Source organism: Arabidopsis lyrata (genome assembly GCF_000004255.2).
Source record: "Arabidopsis lyrata subsp. lyrata unplaced genomic scaffold ARALYscaffold_1, whole genome shotgun sequence".
Classification (NCBI taxonomy): domain Eukaryota; kingdom Viridiplantae; phylum Streptophyta; class Magnoliopsida; order Brassicales; family Brassicaceae; genus Arabidopsis; species Arabidopsis lyrata.
In genome coordinates this window covers 1,757,802-1,774,893 of record NW_003302555.1, presented here as the reverse complement: position 1 = coordinate 1,774,893, position 17,092 = coordinate 1,757,802, and the positions used below count along the sequence as shown (strand labels likewise).

At 35.2% G+C, this 17,092-nt stretch overlaps 3 protein-coding genes across 3 annotated transcripts; 1 reads left to right on the top strand and 2 right to left on the bottom strand.

Annotated features, from left to right (window-relative positions):
• The first annotated feature begins 1,551 nt into the window (after positions 1–1,551).
• Positions 1,552–6,403, top strand: LOC9325601 (DNA repair protein RAD16). The gene is given in 17 exon segments (XM_021012477.1): positions 1,552–1,651; positions 1,654–1,740; positions 2,035–2,130; positions 2,227–3,194; positions 3,421–3,543; positions 3,628–3,701; positions 3,812–3,875; positions 3,981–4,127; positions 4,316–4,401; positions 4,489–4,558; positions 4,664–4,786; positions 4,966–5,196; positions 5,326–5,430; positions 5,504–5,656; positions 5,746–5,834; positions 5,922–6,002; positions 6,092–6,403. Coding segments are annotated over 17 exon segments (2,655 nt in total). The 5' UTR covers positions 1,552–1,566; the 3' UTR covers positions 6,165–6,403.
• Positions 6,404–6,988: 585 nt separating this feature from the next.
• LOC9325600 (mitogen-activated protein kinase kinase kinase ANP1) lies at positions 6,989–8,405 on the bottom strand. The gene has a single exon (XM_002889490.2). The coding sequence runs from the start codon at positions 8,132–8,134 to the stop codon at positions 7,109–7,111; it is 1,026 nt and encodes a 341-aa protein (XP_002889536.1). The 5' UTR covers positions 8,135–8,405; the 3' UTR covers positions 6,989–7,108.
• A 5,319-nt stretch (positions 8,406–13,724) lies between these two features.
• Positions 13,725–16,455, bottom strand: LOC9325599. Its single transcript, XM_021013342.1, has 3 exons — positions 16,004–16,455; positions 14,264–15,882; positions 13,725–14,143 (listed from the first exon to the last, which is right to left on the bottom strand). The coding sequence occupies exons 1-3, from the start codon at positions 16,328–16,330 to the stop codon at positions 13,969–13,971; spliced, it is 2,121 nt and encodes a 706-aa protein (XP_020869001.1). The 5' UTR covers positions 16,331–16,455; the 3' UTR covers positions 13,725–13,968.
• Positions 16,456–17,092: the final 637 nt, after the last annotated feature.

Here is a 17,092-nt window from a genome sequence, read left to right as displayed (position 1 = left end):
TGTTTTGAAACCAAAAAGAAAAAAAAATGTATGTGATACATTAATTTTCATTTCAAGATGTGATTTCTTCTATAATTGTGTAAGAATGTTTTCAAAAAATCCAATAAGAAAAATATTGAATACGGATTGATCTTAATATTTTGACTTAATCAATTTTCTTTCGAAGACTTATAATCAGTTTTCTAAGAGGAACATATAACCGAAATTGTTTCTACAATATATATTTCTTTTTGTAAAAATAGAAATTTCAGTTGAATTAACTTGTGTTACATATGTGCAATGGCCCATCTTTTTCAGTTTTGAGGTCCTATCGTCAGATATTTCTTTACCAAAGCAACATAATAGGAGTTTTAGCGTTTTGAGGTCCTATCGTTGCTGTAACTTTTTTTGGTTCATAGATGAAATCTCTCGCACCATTGTCGTCTATTTCCAATCTCAGTGATATAATATAGAAACCAAGATAATCCACGATGTGCATGGTAACGTCAAGACAATTACTTTCTACAATGTTTTTGTTATAGTTATCGTCATTTTGCTTCAACCGCTTGTGTCTACTTTCAATATTGACTCTTGAAACTTGCCTAATCATTAAGAACCTTAACAACATACATGAAATAACACCTCATGCAAGGTCATGGTCACTTCCAACGGTTTAGAACATCAACCAAATCTTTTTATGCGTAATGATAAACTTGGAGCATCTTTCTCGTCATGGACATTCCAAATTTCCAATGATGACTTTTACCAAAAAAAAAAAAAATTCCTAATGATGAAAGAGATTGACGTCAAGCCATTCATCTAAATTTCTAAACAAATGTCAAAACATGTGGTATATAAAACTCACCATGCTAATCGGTCATGTCCATTATTCTGACACCTATATACAGGGCCGGCGTTGAGAGGGTGCAAGAGGAGCAAATGTACGGGCCAAATTTTTTTTGGGTAAATTTAAGGGTCTAATTTTTTTTAAAAAAAAAAAAAAATGATAATTTTTAAGATTTTAAAGTAATTTTAGTATGTAAAAGACCCAAATATATAATTTTAGTATGAAAAAAACCAATTTTAAAGATTTTTTTAACATAAAAAAGGCCCAAAAAAAAAATTTATATGAAAAATGGCTAATTTTAAGATTTGTACATAGACTCTAAATTAATTGAGCCGGCCATGCCTATATAGTGCTTTCTATCTACGTTACCAATGTTTATTTCGTTATTTCTTTTTTCCATATTGTTTTTCGTAATAATATCTACTAAAAATTTTGGTCGGTAAGTAGAGATTGTGACCAATCCTTCCTAATTCACACCTTTGGTGCATATTACACATGTATAGGTTTCACATAATGTCTATAATAATGCATTATGCAACCTAAGTTAATTCTCCATTTAGCATTGCTTCTACAATTTCGCAGCCTTAATTCGATACAAAATCTCTAATAAAAAAAAAGGAAAAAGAAAAAAAAAAGTGAAATAAGATCTTTGGTTAGATTTTAATAATTCCAAAATAAAAGAAAATTGCTGCAGTCATAATTTGCTGATCGAACCGATAGGAAGTTGACACGTCTGTATAATGTCGTGTTTCCCGCCGTTATCGACAATTAACAAAGAGTGGAAAAACAGAACCGACCACTACTTTATAAAACATAACCCTAAACTCATCTTTTCCTATTATCCTCAATTTTGCGAATTCGGACAGAGATGGAGCTTCGGTCCCGCAATAAGGCGATTCCTCCATCGATTGAAGGTAATCTTCACACGATCCTTTTGTGATTTCTCTCTATTGATGTTGGGTTTGATCCTTAATCTCCCCATTGTACCTGAGAAATTGCGGAATATAGTGAACTACTGTCTCTCTTTCAGTGCGATCTGAACTCAATTAATTGATCTTTTTGGTATTGTGCTCGATGATCTCTGTGAATTGGATGATATTGTGCTCTGATGTTTTTGTGAGGGTCTTCTGATAGTAAAAATTGAAACTTTAGGGCCTAGATACTGTCGGGAGATAAATTTTTAATCTTTTCTTCTTCTTCTCAAGTAGTTGTGGATATCGAGGAAGAAACTGGTACCAACTCTAATGACGAACCTTATGCTATATCTTCAGATGATGACGATTCAATCGGCTCTGATTTTCAAGGTATGATTCGTTTCTAAAGGTGTCTGTTTTAAAGTTGAGTTTCTTTCATTGATGACTTTGTGGGTTTACTTTGTCATGATTCATATTTGAACATAGGTGACGAGGAGGAGGAGGAGGTGGAGGTCGAGGAGGTCGATGCTAATGATGATATACCAAATCCTGTACCTGTTCTTGCCCCTGCGCCTTTGGCAATTGTAAACTTACCAAGAGCAAGCAAGAAAAGAAAAAAAGCTTGTGCAAGCAAAGAGAAAGAGAAAGAAGTGCTAATGTGGGAGATTTGGGAAAAAGAGCAGAATAGATGGATTGATGAACATATGGCAGAGGATGTTGATTTGGATCAGCAGAATGCTGTGATTACCGAAACTGCTGAGCCGCCTCCAGATTTGATTATGCCGCTATTAAGGTACCAAAAGGAATTTTTGGCTTGGGCATCAAAACAGGAACAGTCAGTTGCAGGAGGGATTCTCGCAGATGAGATGGGAATGGGAAAAACAATACAAGCCATCTCTCTTGTTCTTGCCAGACGAGAAGTTGACAGGGCACAGTTTGGGGAAGCAGTGGGGTGCACCCTGGTTCTTTGTCCTCTTGTTGCTGTTTCTCAGTGGTTAAATGAGATTGCTCGGTTTACATCCCCGGGAAGCACTAAGGTCCTTGTATACCATGGGGTGAAGAGAGAGAAGAATATTAAAGAGTTTATGAACTACGACTTTGTTTTGACAACATATTCCACAGTTGAGAGTGAATATAGGAGACACATTATGCCGCCCAGGGTGCAATGTGCATATTGCAGCAAGTCATTTTACCCGAAGAAACTTTTGGTCCACCTGCGATATTTTTGTGGACCTTCGGCTGTCAAAACAGCAAAACAATCTAAGCAGAAAAGGAAAAAGTCTACAGCTTCATCCTCACAGCAAGGCAAGGAGGCTGATGCAGGAGAGGATAACAAAATGAAGAATACTAAGAAGAAGACCAAACAAACAGTAGAAGAAGATCAGTTAGGTTCAGATGACAGAGAGAAGTCTCTTTTGCACTCTGTTAAGTGGAATCGGATAATTTTGGATGAGGTCAGTACCAAAACTCACTGTTTGTTGGTGTTAACCCTTTTTTCCACAATTTTCGTTGAACAAGCATGTGAGATACACAAAGGAAACCATAGTAAACTTATCCTCACAAATCATAGTTTGCCAAGAATTATTTTAAGGGCGTCTTTTCTTTCATATTGTTTTGGGAGGCTAGATTTATGGATCTGACATTGATTACTAAAATTCAATTTACATTTCTTCATACCAGGCTCATTACATCAAAGAAAGACGTAGCAACACGGCAAGAGCTGTTTTTGCTTTGGAGGCTACTTATAGATGGGCTCTGAGTGGCACTCCTCTCCAAAATCGTGTTGGAGAGCTTTACTCCCTGGTTTGTTAATATTTTCTGAATTTTGTATATAGCACTTGAACATTATTATCGACATGGCTGATGTTCATATTTTGTTTGCCCCAGATCCGCTTCTTGCAAATTCGCCCATACTCATATTACTTTTGCAAGGGTTGTGACTGTAGAATTCTTGATTACGCGTAAATTTTTATCACACTTAATCTTCCAGTCATTCCTCTCATTTCTCATAGTTCTGTTTAATAGTTCATAACAATTTCTGCGGTTCTCTTTTCTTTGGCGATGCTTTCAGTGCGCATCAAAGCTGCCCTCACTGTCCTCATAATTTAGTTCGACATTTCTGTTGGTGGAACAAGGTAACTTTGGGGTGTCACTTTTTTTTTTATATTACCAAATTTTTGAAAGCAGGATTACCATTTTATATCTTTTCGTTCTCTTTTTTGTTTTCCTATTCTTGCTAGTATGTGGCCAAGCCAATAACAGTACATGGAAGCTTCGGACTAGGAAAGAGAGCCATGATATTGCTTAAACATAAAGTTCTGAAGGACATCCTTTTAAGACGTACTAAATTGGGCCGGGCAGCTGATCTTGCTCTTCCTCCTAGAATTGTATGTTCTTTTCTCTCCTTTGTTTGATGTAAATGAAGTTTGGTATAGTTGCTTCTGAGCTTTATCTCTACCTATAAATTTAGCTTCTTAGAGATTTCTTTAGGCGTGATGCACTAGATATAAATGGGGCTGATTACTAAGAATCACTAAACAAAGCTTTACCTCAACTGAAATTTGACTTCTTGTAGATCTCTCTGAGGCGGGATACACTAGATGTAAAGGAGTCTGATTACTATGAATCACTATACAAAAACAGCCAGGCAGAATTTAATACGTAAGTTACTTCTATTCTATGGATTTCCACTGGTTTGTGTTACAGAGTTTTATTGTCGACTATGCTATGTACATTTTTTGTTTGCAGGTATATTGAGGCTGGGACATTGATGCATAACTACGCACATATATTTGATCTTCTCACCCGTCTGAGAATGGTGAGTGGCATCTACAGTTTTTTTGGTTCAACTAACCAGCCAATGCACTTTTTTGATGATATAGATATACTGTTTTGTGATCTATTTTCTCTACAATTTTTCCAGGCTGTTGATCATCCATACCTTGTGGTGTATTCCAATTCTAGTGGCGCTAATGCTAACTTGGTTGATGAGAACAAAAATGAGCAAGAATGTGGTCTCTGCCACGACCCGGCCGAGGACTACGTTGTAAGTGTTCCACAAGTCAATCTATTGCTATTTCGTAATATCTTGTCTCTTGTTTCTCAGTAACTGTATCTTCTGGAAACAGCTGCTTTCATTTGACACTTTGTTTAAGAATCGTCAGATTACTATTGTTGGACTTACTTTTCCGTTTAATATTCTTCTTTGGTTCTTTTACTTTCAAGGTGACTACTTGTGCACATGTGTTCTGTAAAGCTTGCTTGATTGGTTTCTCTACTTCCCTGGGAAAAGTCACCTGCCCGACATGCTCGAAACTACTGACTGTGGATTGGACTACCAAAGCTGACACAGAGCATAAGGCAAGCAAGACAACACTTAAAGGATTTAGAGCCTCAAGCATTTTAAATCGGATAAAGCTTGATGATTTTCAGACAAGTACAAAGATTGAGGCTTTGGTATGTGCTCTATAATATCTACAGCTTCTGTCTCTCCCCCCCCCCAAATAGTACCCCTTTAAGTTTCTTTGTAGTTTTGAGCCTTCTCCTTCCTTTCTGCAACCATTTTCTAATGATATATGTATGCAGAGGGAAGAAATTAGGTTCATGGTTGAAAGAGATGGGTCTGCCAAAGCAATAGTTTTCAGCCAGTTCACATCATTTTTGGATATCATAAATTATACCCTTGGGAAGGTAATTTCAGGAGCAACTCATATGAACACTAGTAGTTTTGGTTTGCAGAAAATGACTTTTGTTTACAACACAGTGTGGGGTTAGTTGTGTTCAACTGGTGGGAAGCATGACCATGGCAGCTAGAGATACTGCTATCAACAAATTCAAAGAAGACCCAGATTGCAGAGTTTTCTTAATGAGCTTGAAAGCCGGAGGGGTTGCTCTTAATTTAACTGTTGCTTCACATGTAAGTGTGTAGTTTAGCAACTCTGGAGAGCGATGTATGTGTATTCAAACATGTTCTCACATTGGTTGTTTGTGGAAAAATTCTTTTAGGTTTTTATGATGGACCCGTGGTGGAACCCAGCGGTTGAGAGGCAAGCACAAGACAGAATTCATAGGATCGGACAGTACAAGCCAATCAGGTTATACTTTAGTTGTCTCCTTCAATCTCTGTATTGTTGGTGGGTAAAAACAATCTGTCGATACATGTCTGATTTGTGAAATTGCAGGGTTGTGAGATTCATTATAGAGAACACAGTGGAGGAAAGGATTCTAAGGCTTCAGAAAAAGAAGGAACTTGTGTTTGAAGGGTAAGTAAAACATTCTCAACTTCTTCTTTTTTCCCGACTCTTAACTATATAATTAGAGGTTATTATGAACACATTTTTGTTCATTACAGGACGGTTGGTGGCTCTCAGGAGGCTATAGGAAGGCTGACCGAGGAAGATATGAGGTTTCTGTTTACAACATAACTTCATCTAATAGATAAAACGCTTTTGTATGGTCATAAAAATCTCATCTGTTTGGGTCTGGGTGTAGAAGTAGAATGGTAATGGTATGTGTGTAACTTAAGCCCGTTTTTCACTTATATCCAGAGATTTTTTGATGATGATGACACATCTATGATTTTGGTAATCCCTTGTAACAAAGTGTTTCTGGATGATTCTTGTGAATATTATATTAGACTCATTGAAAATGAATTAAAAACTAATTCAGGTTAAGTAGTAACAAGGTAGGTTTCAACCTTTTCAGCAATTTATTATATGATAACTAGAGATTTGTGTCGAAGCAAAGGCATAATGAATGAATCATCAAAATAGCTTAACCAAAGCTTACCAAAAAAAAAAAAAAAAATGGGAAAATGCGAATCCTTAAACAAAAAGATTCGAAAGGAATCTTTTGAGTTTGCCTAAACCCTCAAAATGACCAACTAAACCAACCAACAAACCAATTCGGCATCTTTTTGTTGCCTTCATTTCTCACTTTCCCCACAAGTTAAAATCATTACACTCCCACAAAACTCCATCTTTGGTATGTTTTATCATAATTGTCACTCTTATACCTAACTTGACTACCTCTAACTTCATGCAACTAACTAGTGTGTTCAAGATACTTTGGCAACATAATTCGAGCAAATTTCTAGCATAAATGCTTGGTTCTTGTCCATTTATGCTATTAGATTAAGAAATCAAAGTCCAAATCACGATTCTTTTAACTAAATGGTTGTTTTTATAAAATCAATCATGAATTATATTGTAACATATTATCAATGGATAACAAAATTTGGATTTGTGGGGACAAAAAATGATGAATTAGGAAATGTACATGAATTTCTCTAAACCTCAGCTTCTACTAGACTAAAACAATATTCTCACTAATTGAATCGAATAATCAACGCTCCTCTCATGTGAACCGACTAATCATTATTCCGTCGAACCGTGATCCAATCCTCACCGTCCAAGTCCCATGTGGACTCCACCACAACATGACCAATCCAGCTTAGCACTCCAATTCTCTCATCCCCGTGACATTCCCACCAGCTTGGACGGTCCGCTGACACCTCCTCTTCCACTGATCTCCAGAACATTTGATCCGTCACACTTGTCGGTGAGTTCGTAACCAAACCGGTTACCAATTCCGGTTCTTTATTCAACAAAAACGGATGGTTTAGTAGTTGACTCGCTGTCCATCTCTCCTTCGCTTCTTTTTTCAAACACTTTCCTAGAAAATCCTTTGCTTGTTCCGTAAGCGAGCAAGGCAGCTCAGGTGACTCACCTAAATATCCGACCCGGTAAAGAACCGAAACCGGGTCAGTGGAATCCGCTCCAATCCACGGCGGAGACCCGGTAACCATCTCTATCACCGTACAACCCACCGCCCAAATATCACTCTCTTTCCCTTGTCTTTCTCCACGCGCCACTTCCGGAGCCATAAACGCCGGCGTTCCTCTAACCGGTTCGGTTAATTCCGGTTCAACCCATTTCGCACATCCGAAATCAGCGATCTTGGCTTCTCCGTTCTCTCCGATCAACACGTTGCTTCCCTTAATGTCGCAATGCGCAATTCCCTTGGAGTTATGAATGTACTCCAAACCAAGAAGTATCTGGCGCGTGTACTTCACGACCCGAGCCTCGTCGATGAAACCGCCGTTCTTGATCGCTACGTCGGTCAACGTTCCGTACGGCGCGTACTCCATGAGAAGATTGTAAGTCGTAGCTTCTCCGTTGTTGTAGACAGGCTCTCTCGTAATTTCGCATCCTCTGTATCCGATGACGTACGGAGAATTCAATGAGGAGAGAATCTTGGCTTCTCTTTGCAAAAACTCCGACCGGTGAAACTCGGCGGATTTAACGGCGATTGTTTCGCCGGATTTGTAACAGGTGGCGGCGGAAACGGTGGCTGTTGAGCCACGACCTATAGTTTTTCCTCTAGTCCAATTCATTTGGAGAATGATACTAAAAAAGATGAGAGTAATAAAAAAGAAATGTTTTTTTTTTTTTTTTGAATGTTTGCTTTCACTCTGTTATTGCGAAGAAAGTATATATATATAAGGGATTCAGATTATTTTTTGTTCGGTAATTAGATAGTGTATACTTTTGGTAACATCGAGTTTATCTACCAAAGCGAAAATAAATAAGTGTATGTATGTAATCGTCCATACACGTGGAGACTTTAGAAGAAAAAGTTGATTACCAAATGTGATCCAATTTCGAATCTTCGATGTGATTACCAACAAAATTAATATGTGTAGAGAGAAGAAGTATTAGTACAAAAAAAAGGAAACGTGACCAAAAAAGAGGAGTGACGCGGCAGTGAACGTATCTAAGGAAAGGTTTGATAGGAAATGACGTGACACTTCGTTAGGAATGGTAGAGTCTTATTGGCCTTTGTACTCTTTTTCAGTCTAGAAGGTGATGACGTGTCGAATTTCAGGTAGTCAAAATAAGTATTTGTTTCTGTTCCGACCGGAGTTCCGTATGTGTCTCGAGCCACGTGTCGGCAGAGGTAGGGTGCTACGAGGTGTCGACAAGTGCTCAAATCTTTCTCTCTTTTTCCTCAATAGTTTTGTATTTTTTTATTTTAAGTTCGTAAGAGTTAGGTGAAAAACAAATATATATGGAAAGTGGAAGTACGGAAATGTGGAAAAGAAATTTGGTAGATTTGGATCACATTCATGTTCTTCAAACTTGGAGCTTTGTACATTTCTTGTAACATTTGTCTGGTTTTACATTTTTTGAGAATGGTAAACACATAATGCGTTTTTGAATGTGTTGGGAAATTGTAGAAGATGTTTGACTAGGAGGAGCGGTGGGTTTAACAACCATCATCATCAAATCTGATTAGTATTCATGGCTATAACTTATAGCAAATTAAAAATTAAAATGTATAGAAACCACGGGTCTCTAAAATTTTTGTTATTTTTTCCCTTTTTTCTTTAAACACCTCAAAATGTAATCGCCCACCGTTAATTATAATGATAAACTAGGTGTGAACTGTGAAGATCCGATTTTGTTGAATTTATCACGTTGAGAGGTATTTAAGAAAAACTGTTGTTTAGTACTTAATGGTGATATTAGTACTAATTGATAAACAATAAAAAAAATCTCATAAGTTTTCGACAAAGATAGTTAAAACATAAGAATGACGTAGCAATGTTTAATTAGAAAGATTTCTCAAAATTTAAATCGTTACAATTATAGTATAAATAAACTTTAGATAAATAGACGTAATCTTGTATGAAAAAGCGACAAGATGAGATTACCATAGGCAGTACTGTTGGGTAAAAAGATAAGGAAAACGATTTTGGTCAGACATTTACGGCTGTCCACTGCCATATACGCACATTCACAGCTCATACGCACATGTCCCCTTTATTATTAACCACATGCAAAATAACTTGCACATTCACGTGCTTTTGATATACATAAGTTTATAAAATTCAAATATTAATTGTAATGCTATAATTATAAAACTAAACATAAAACAGATGAACAAAAATGTGCTAATTAAGAAACTTCTTGTATTGGTGAAATTTTCATTTACTGCTATATATATATATATATATATATATATTTTTTTTTTTTGTGAAAATACTGCTATATTTTCTTAGAACCTTTTTTTTAGTGTTGGACAGAATAGAAATATGTTCCTAAGTTGTTTGATAAGCTTTGTCAAGAATGTTCTTGTGGCGTGTGAGTGGTAGAAATAACACGTGGCATGAAAACAAAGAGAAATGTAAAAGATTCGTATAATGAGGAACGCCTACTTCAAGCAACAACCTACTCAATTCAAATTGTTTGAATTACATTTGCATAAGAAAAAAAGTTTTGTCACAAACACCATGATAGCTACTTTTAACTATATCATTTGTAACTATCAAGTTCTGGCCGTAGACCAGCTTGGTAAGTTAGTTCATTCACCGTTGTTTACCAACACCTACCATTACGATAATTCAAGTCATTTTCTCTACGTAAGCCTCTGATTATACGCATTACTATTTAAATTTCATTTCATTATGCTTAATTAGATCTAATCATAACTAACTTTATATTACTTTATGTAATAGCACATTTTTAATTTGTGTCAACCAGAAATTAGTATATAATATCTATATATACATTTTTTGGAGACATCTATGAAATAAATCCTGGAATTCCAACTTATTTACGATCAAATGCCATTGACATTAATTATTTAGATTTTCAAAATTAAATCAAAGATACTAACATAAAAAATTATTTCCAAAAATCTTAACCTAATATATTAAGCATAACTAATCATTGCCACAATTACATTTATATTCAATTCGATTTCCTTAAAAGATCTCAACAATTCCTACATTTAATCGTGGTCATTCAAATCTTAATCCGGTTTTTAATCTTCAATCTTGACCGTCGGTCATACACAATTAATTCAGAAATCATTATATAAATTAATTATTATTAAATAAAATATATATATATATATATATATATATATATATATAATCAAACTTTTAAATTGACTCGAATTATATGTCTATTAAATAAAATATTATTAAAAATAACAAAATGATGTTTAATTTCACGGGACGGAGTTATATAGTGGGACGGGTTTGGATCGATATTAATACGGAACTGTATTAATATCACGGATGAAATCTTAAAATTAACAATCAAAATAAAATTATACAATCTTAAACACTTAACAAAATAAACAATATCAAAAAATACAATTTAAAATTTAATTTTTTAGTTAAAAAATCGACCCGCGGTGTACCGTGGGGTAAAATCTAGTATAATTCAAAGACGAAGTCTGTTACGCACGGTAAAGGCAAATTAAATAGAGCGTTTTTGTTGCTTCAAAGGACAAACTTTAGATGTCAATATCAAAGAGTATAACATAAGTAACTTATATATTCTCTCTTATATAGGTCGAAAAAAGAACAACTTATCTTAGAAGAATTTTTATTTCAATCAGTCTTGTGCAATTTAGTACGTAGATGAATCTTTTGTTATATTTCGCTTAGTAAATGGCCAATTGGCCACTACTAATGGTTTATTGATTTCAGACTTATGAAACAAATAAGGTCAACAATAAACATAATAGAAACGATAACCTTAATTATATATACCCCGCTTTTGCAAGAAAGCCACAAAAAGATTGATATAACTCAATCGATCACTTGAGATATAAAATCTGAATACGGATTTGCAATTGAGTATCATCAAGTACTGTTTTAAGTACTGTACGTGATAACATGACAAATGACGAATACCAGATTTGAAAATATTATTAAAATTAAAGAAACAAATAGCTGGAACATAGCTAACTACGTACATATATATAAATGTGAACTAATTAAGAGTTTATACAACTTGCACAAAGATGTTTCAATTCCATTTATGGCAATGTGGCTCGAGCGTGATAAGATGAGATGGTTTCTGTTTACCAAACTGAAATTTATTTAGCTTCGAGTTTGGAGGTTGACATGGAAAATGCATTGATTTATTGTAATGTACTATTGTAGTACTAGTACATAACTATTCATTGTACAAAAAAACAAAAAGTTAACTGTTCACAACAAGTGTTTTTTATCTGTCAGAATTTTCAGTTATAGGACGTTAAATGATATTTTTTGTTTGGTGGGGGTTTACATACGAAGAATTTACTACATTACAACATCAGTCATCGATTGCACTTAAAACCCAATGTGGCAAAAATTGTCAGTCGACATTTTGAGGTTGTGAATTATCCACTAAATAATACGCCCCAGCCAGTGAAATCCCAAACGAATCATTTCATATGATTACAATTTACATATATATATATATATATATATATATATATATATATATATCAAACTTCTACAAAAATCAAAAATTCATATTTCAAAAGTATATATGAGTGAATATTTATTGAAAAGTTTTGTTTGGAGAAGTTGAAAAACGGAACCAAACAAAATAATCAAACTGATAAAGTTACAATCATATACGTATACACCTCACAAATCACACTAATTCATTTGGTGTTTTAGTAGTAATATCTTAGCAATAACAATTGTGTAAATAAAAAAAATATATATTACCACCTTATTTAAGTAGTTATACGGTTGTAATTATTGAGGTACAACAAAACAAAAGAGATTTGAGGATGAAACAAATAATAGTGGGAAACTAATTAGTTTTAGAAACATAATTTGATGCGTGGCTTGTAAGTTACTAACCTTGCAATAATCAAATTAAGTGGTTTCCCCCAAAACAAGCAAATCACTTGTGTTGTGTGTCATGCTTATATACATTACACAACCTAAATTAATATTTACTCCCTCCGTTTTCGAATAGTTGTCGTTTTAGAGAAATTTTTTTGTTTTTAACATAGCCAGCTACGTACATATAAATGTGAACTAATTAAGAGTTTATACAACTTGCACAAAAGATGATTCAATTCCATTTATGGCAATGTGGCTCGAGCGTGATAAGATGAGATGGTTTCTGTTTACCAAACTGAAATTTATTTATGTTCGAGTTTGGAGGTTGACATGGAAAATGTATTGATTTATTGTAATGTAGTACATATATTCATTGTACAACACAAGTGGTTTTTCTGTCAGAATTTTCAGTTATAGGACGTTAAATGATATTTTTTCTTTGGTGGGGGTTTACATATGATTATACGAAGAATTTACTACATTACAACATCACTCATCGATTGCGCTTAAAACCCAACGTGGCAAAAACATTGTCAGTCTACATTTTGAGGTTGTGAATTATCCACTAAATAATACACTCCAGCCAGTGAAATCCCAAACGAATCATTTCATATGATTACATATGTATAGCAAACTTTTACAAAAATCAAAAATACATATTTAAAAAGCATATGAGTGAATATTTATTATAAAGTGTTGTTTGGAGAAGTTGAAAAACGGAACCAAACAAAAAAATCAAACTGATAAAGTTACAATCATATACATATACTCCTCACAAATCACACTAATTCATTTGGTGGTTTAGTGGTAATTTCTAAGCAATAACAATTGTGTAAATAAATAAAAAAATATTACCACCTTATTTACGGTTGTAATTTTTGAGGTACAACAAAACAAAAGAGATTTGAGGATCAGAAACAAAGAATGATGGGAAACTAATTAGTTTTAGAAACATAATTTGATGCGTGGCTTCTAAGTTACTAACCTTGCAATAATCAAATTAAGTGGTTTCCCCTAAAACAAGCAAATCACTTGTGTTGTGTCATGCTTATATACATTACACAACCTAAATTTATATTTTTTAGAAGAAAAAACACCGTCCATTCTTATGTTTTAATGTTTCAATGCTACATTTCCGTTAAAAATGCATTATATATTTAATATATATATATAGTAATGTTACTTATTCGATGTCATTATTTTTACAAAGAGATTATGGACCTATGACCAAAAACGAACATCTTGGTTATCGAAAAGATGAAAAACATGGATTGGTCCTTGGTAGAAATTTAAAAGCTTAATTAGAGAAACAGAGCAACCAAGTTCTTTTAATAACCAGAGATTGAGCTGAAATCGAAAGAACTTCTCTCAGTTGTTATGTAAGTGTACACAAGTGGCCAGGATCAATGGAAGTAACCGAACGAACAACACCACTAGACTAACAACCACATGTGGCTACAGAGCAAGTAAAATTGGATCCTTGAAGTTATTAAAAATGAAATATATATACGTGAAAACAAGCAATCTCCAAGCCCCAGTAAAAACAAGAGACCGCAAGAGAGATGGAGAGTACAATGTGATAAATATTACTCTGTCTTGGAGATTGGAGGCACAGAAAGTTTGGTCTCGAGCATAAACGAGAGATCATGCATCTGTGACATCAGCTCCTCCGCTACATCACTCTTTGACTTGGGAGCTGTTGTCGTTGTGCCTACAACAAGATCAACTGTTTGATCTTTACTACCATCAGGGTCACTCGTTCTGAAATCAAAAGCGAAAAAACCAAAAAATCCGGAAGATGTTACTAAAGCTCCTTGTAAGTATGAAATGAAGGTTATTTAGAGAGTTTAGAGAACAAGAGTTTGACTAGAAATAATAAACCTGTCTAAGGTTGAGGTTCCTGAAGGTATGACTTTGACTTCCTCTGAGTTGGTTTTGCCGCCACTACTTTCAGAAAAGAAATCAGAACGTGAGATGCTATCAAAATCAAGGTCTCTATGATTGTTATTTTCCCCAAACAAGTTCATTTTCGGATATTTTTCACCAGAGGTCTGCGGAATGGTTGAGGATGTGAAACTATCCCAAGTCCCAAAGATATCATCTTCTTGACCTTTGCCTATGTCAGACATCACGGTATTCTGCTTCTCATCTACGCTCTGTTCTTTAACACCATTCTTAACTTGCGCCTGTCCATAAAAAAATTCATCTTGAGAACTTTCCATGGTTTGAGAAAGTGGATTATTAGGAGTCTTGGAGTTAGCCGAGCTTGCAAAATCATTCCAGTCATCGTCATCATCATTAACATCTGTGGGGGTCTTCTCAATGGATTTCTTTTCATTGGTTTGCCATAGATCATCTCCGATCCAATCAATATCCATGGATGAACTTCCATTGCCGCCCACAACCTGTCCCTCATTCTTATCATGGACAGCTGAGTCGCTGTTTTGGGCCTCACCAGTGACATTACCAAATAAATCATCTTGCAACCAATCACCAGGTTTTGCATAGAGTAAATCTTTTCCGGAACCAAAGACAGAATCCATATGAGCAGCCAAATCAACTGGAGAACTTACAAACGGGTCACCACCAACCTTTTTCTGAGAAGGATTATGATCAGCAGATTGAAAGTCAGAATCCCAATCAGAAGAAGTGGCAACGATCTTGTCATCAAAAGACTTAAGGTCAGCAGTTGATGATGGTGCACCCTCAAACAAACCAAAATTTTCATCCTCTTTAGAAGAACTATTTCTCTGAGCATCTTCTTTACCTTCAAACATACCAAAACTTTCATCGTCTTTAGAAGAACTAGTTCTCTGAGCATCTTTCCCCATAAACAAACCAGGACTTTCATCCTCTTTGGAAGAACTATTTCTCTGAGTATCTTTACCCTCAAACAAACCAAAACTTTCATCCTCTTTAGAAGAACTAGTTTTCTGAGCAACTTTACCCTCAAACAAACTAAGGTTTTCATTCTCTTTGAAAGAGTTCTGACCATCTTTTTCCTCAAAGAACCCAAAGTTTCCCTGCTCTGCTAAGGAAACACTTTCCTGCGCATCTCGTCCCGCAAACAAACTAAGATTCTCATGTTCCCCAGAAGAAACACTCTTATGTGCATCTTTTTTGTCAAACAAACCAAAATTTTCATGCTGTTGAGATCCAACAACTCCCTCACTCTTTACACTATCAAATAAGCTAAGACTACGTGGATCCTTAAAATCATCATCATCTTCCACAGGTTTGATCTCTGCTGGCTCCACTTTGGAAAGATCTCCTCTCCCCTCAATGAAAAAATCATCAAGATTAATTCCGCCTAGATTCAGAGGGTTTTTATTCTGCACTGATTGTTCATCATCAGGTCCACTGTTTATAGACTTATCCTCACTTGCAGACCATTGTATTTCCAAATCAAGAAACTTAGACAAAGCAATTCCTTTTAAGACGGGTGCCTTAGTAGCTCCTCTGCTTGATCCATCCGTTTCCTTAAGTGGCTCTACCATCTCCTACAGATGAAAATTTCGTTTCTTTAAAGACACAACAAACCACATTCTACATCTGACTGATACACAATCAGCGAGGAAATCAAGTAAATTAAAAATGTGTGCGAAAGGTATCGAATTTTACCGATCCATGGAGATTAAGAGAGCTGAGAAACCATTTGTAAGCAGAAGTGGAGGTAAATTTGATGGGATCAGGAGGATTATCACTCGTGCGTTGCTGATTTCCGCAGAAGACACAGATCAGAGACTCGATTCCTCGCAAAAGTTTTCCTTTGCAGTTCCGGCAACGAAGGTACGGAGCTGAAGCATCAAGTTCTGCGATTGCCTCCTCTGATGTGGGAAGGCTGGAGGAGGATGAGTCCGAGTAATCGCCGACGGAAGAGAGCTTGGCCTCCTTTCGAAGCGAGACCTTGAGTTGGTTTATCAGATCTACTGAGATCTCTATCGCCATTTCGTTAAGGAATCTAGGGTTTCAAGATGAAGATTATGAGTCTTCTCTTCTCTTCCCCCTCTGTATCAATAAAATCCAAGGATGATGAATTTGGAGAGACCTGCCATGTGAGGCAAAGCTTCTGCAACATACCCAATCAATTTTAACCAAAAATAACCGTAAAATCGTACCGAAACCGGTTTACAAGATCCGTCCATACCAAACTACTTCAAATGGGAAATATTTATTCAAATATAAAAGATTTCTGATTAGGTTTACTTGATTTTTTTTTGTTTATTCTCTGATAAACTTTAAATGGGAAATATTTTTATTACAATTTTTCTAGGACGATATATTTGTATAAGAAACTATACAATTGTTACTAATCCTAAAAATAATTGTATAATCAAATAAAAGGTAAAACTATAAACGACGCCGTTTTTGCGTTTGCACTAAGAGCACCCACAGTAGTGTATGTGGGTGTATGAGTGTGAGTGTTAGTTTAATAATAAAATAAGGTTAGAGGTTACTTAATCAAAAAAGCATCCTGATAAAGAAACAATTTCCATGAAAACAAACAATTCAAATGCTATTTTCAGAACCGATCTTGTTCCACGAGAAACTAAACAAGGCATTGATGAAATCGCCTAGACCCAGAATCAAGTAATCTGAAGCAATCTAGCCCCTGAAGTTTCTTAATTCATGACATGAAAAGAGAAATTCACAAAACTGTTCGAAATTGATGAATTTAAAACCCTAGACTTTTAATTTGCCCAAATATCA

Coding starts and splice junctions, on each gene's coding strand:
- LOC9325600 (XM_002889490.2), bottom strand. CDS start 8,134: ATGAATTGGACTAGAGGAAAAACTATAGGTCGTGGCTCAACAGCCACC.
- LOC9325599 (XM_021013342.1), bottom strand. CDS start 16,330: ATGGCGATAGAGATCTCAGTAGATCTGATAAACCAACTCAAGGTCTCG. Junction 15,883..16,003: donor CTCTTAATCTCCATGGATCG/GTAAAATTCGAT, acceptor TTTCATCTGTAG/GAGATGGTAGAGCCACTTAA. Junction 14,144..14,263: donor GGAACCTCAACCTTAGACAG/GTTTATTATTTC, acceptor TTTTGATTTCAG/AACGAGTGACCCTGATGGTA.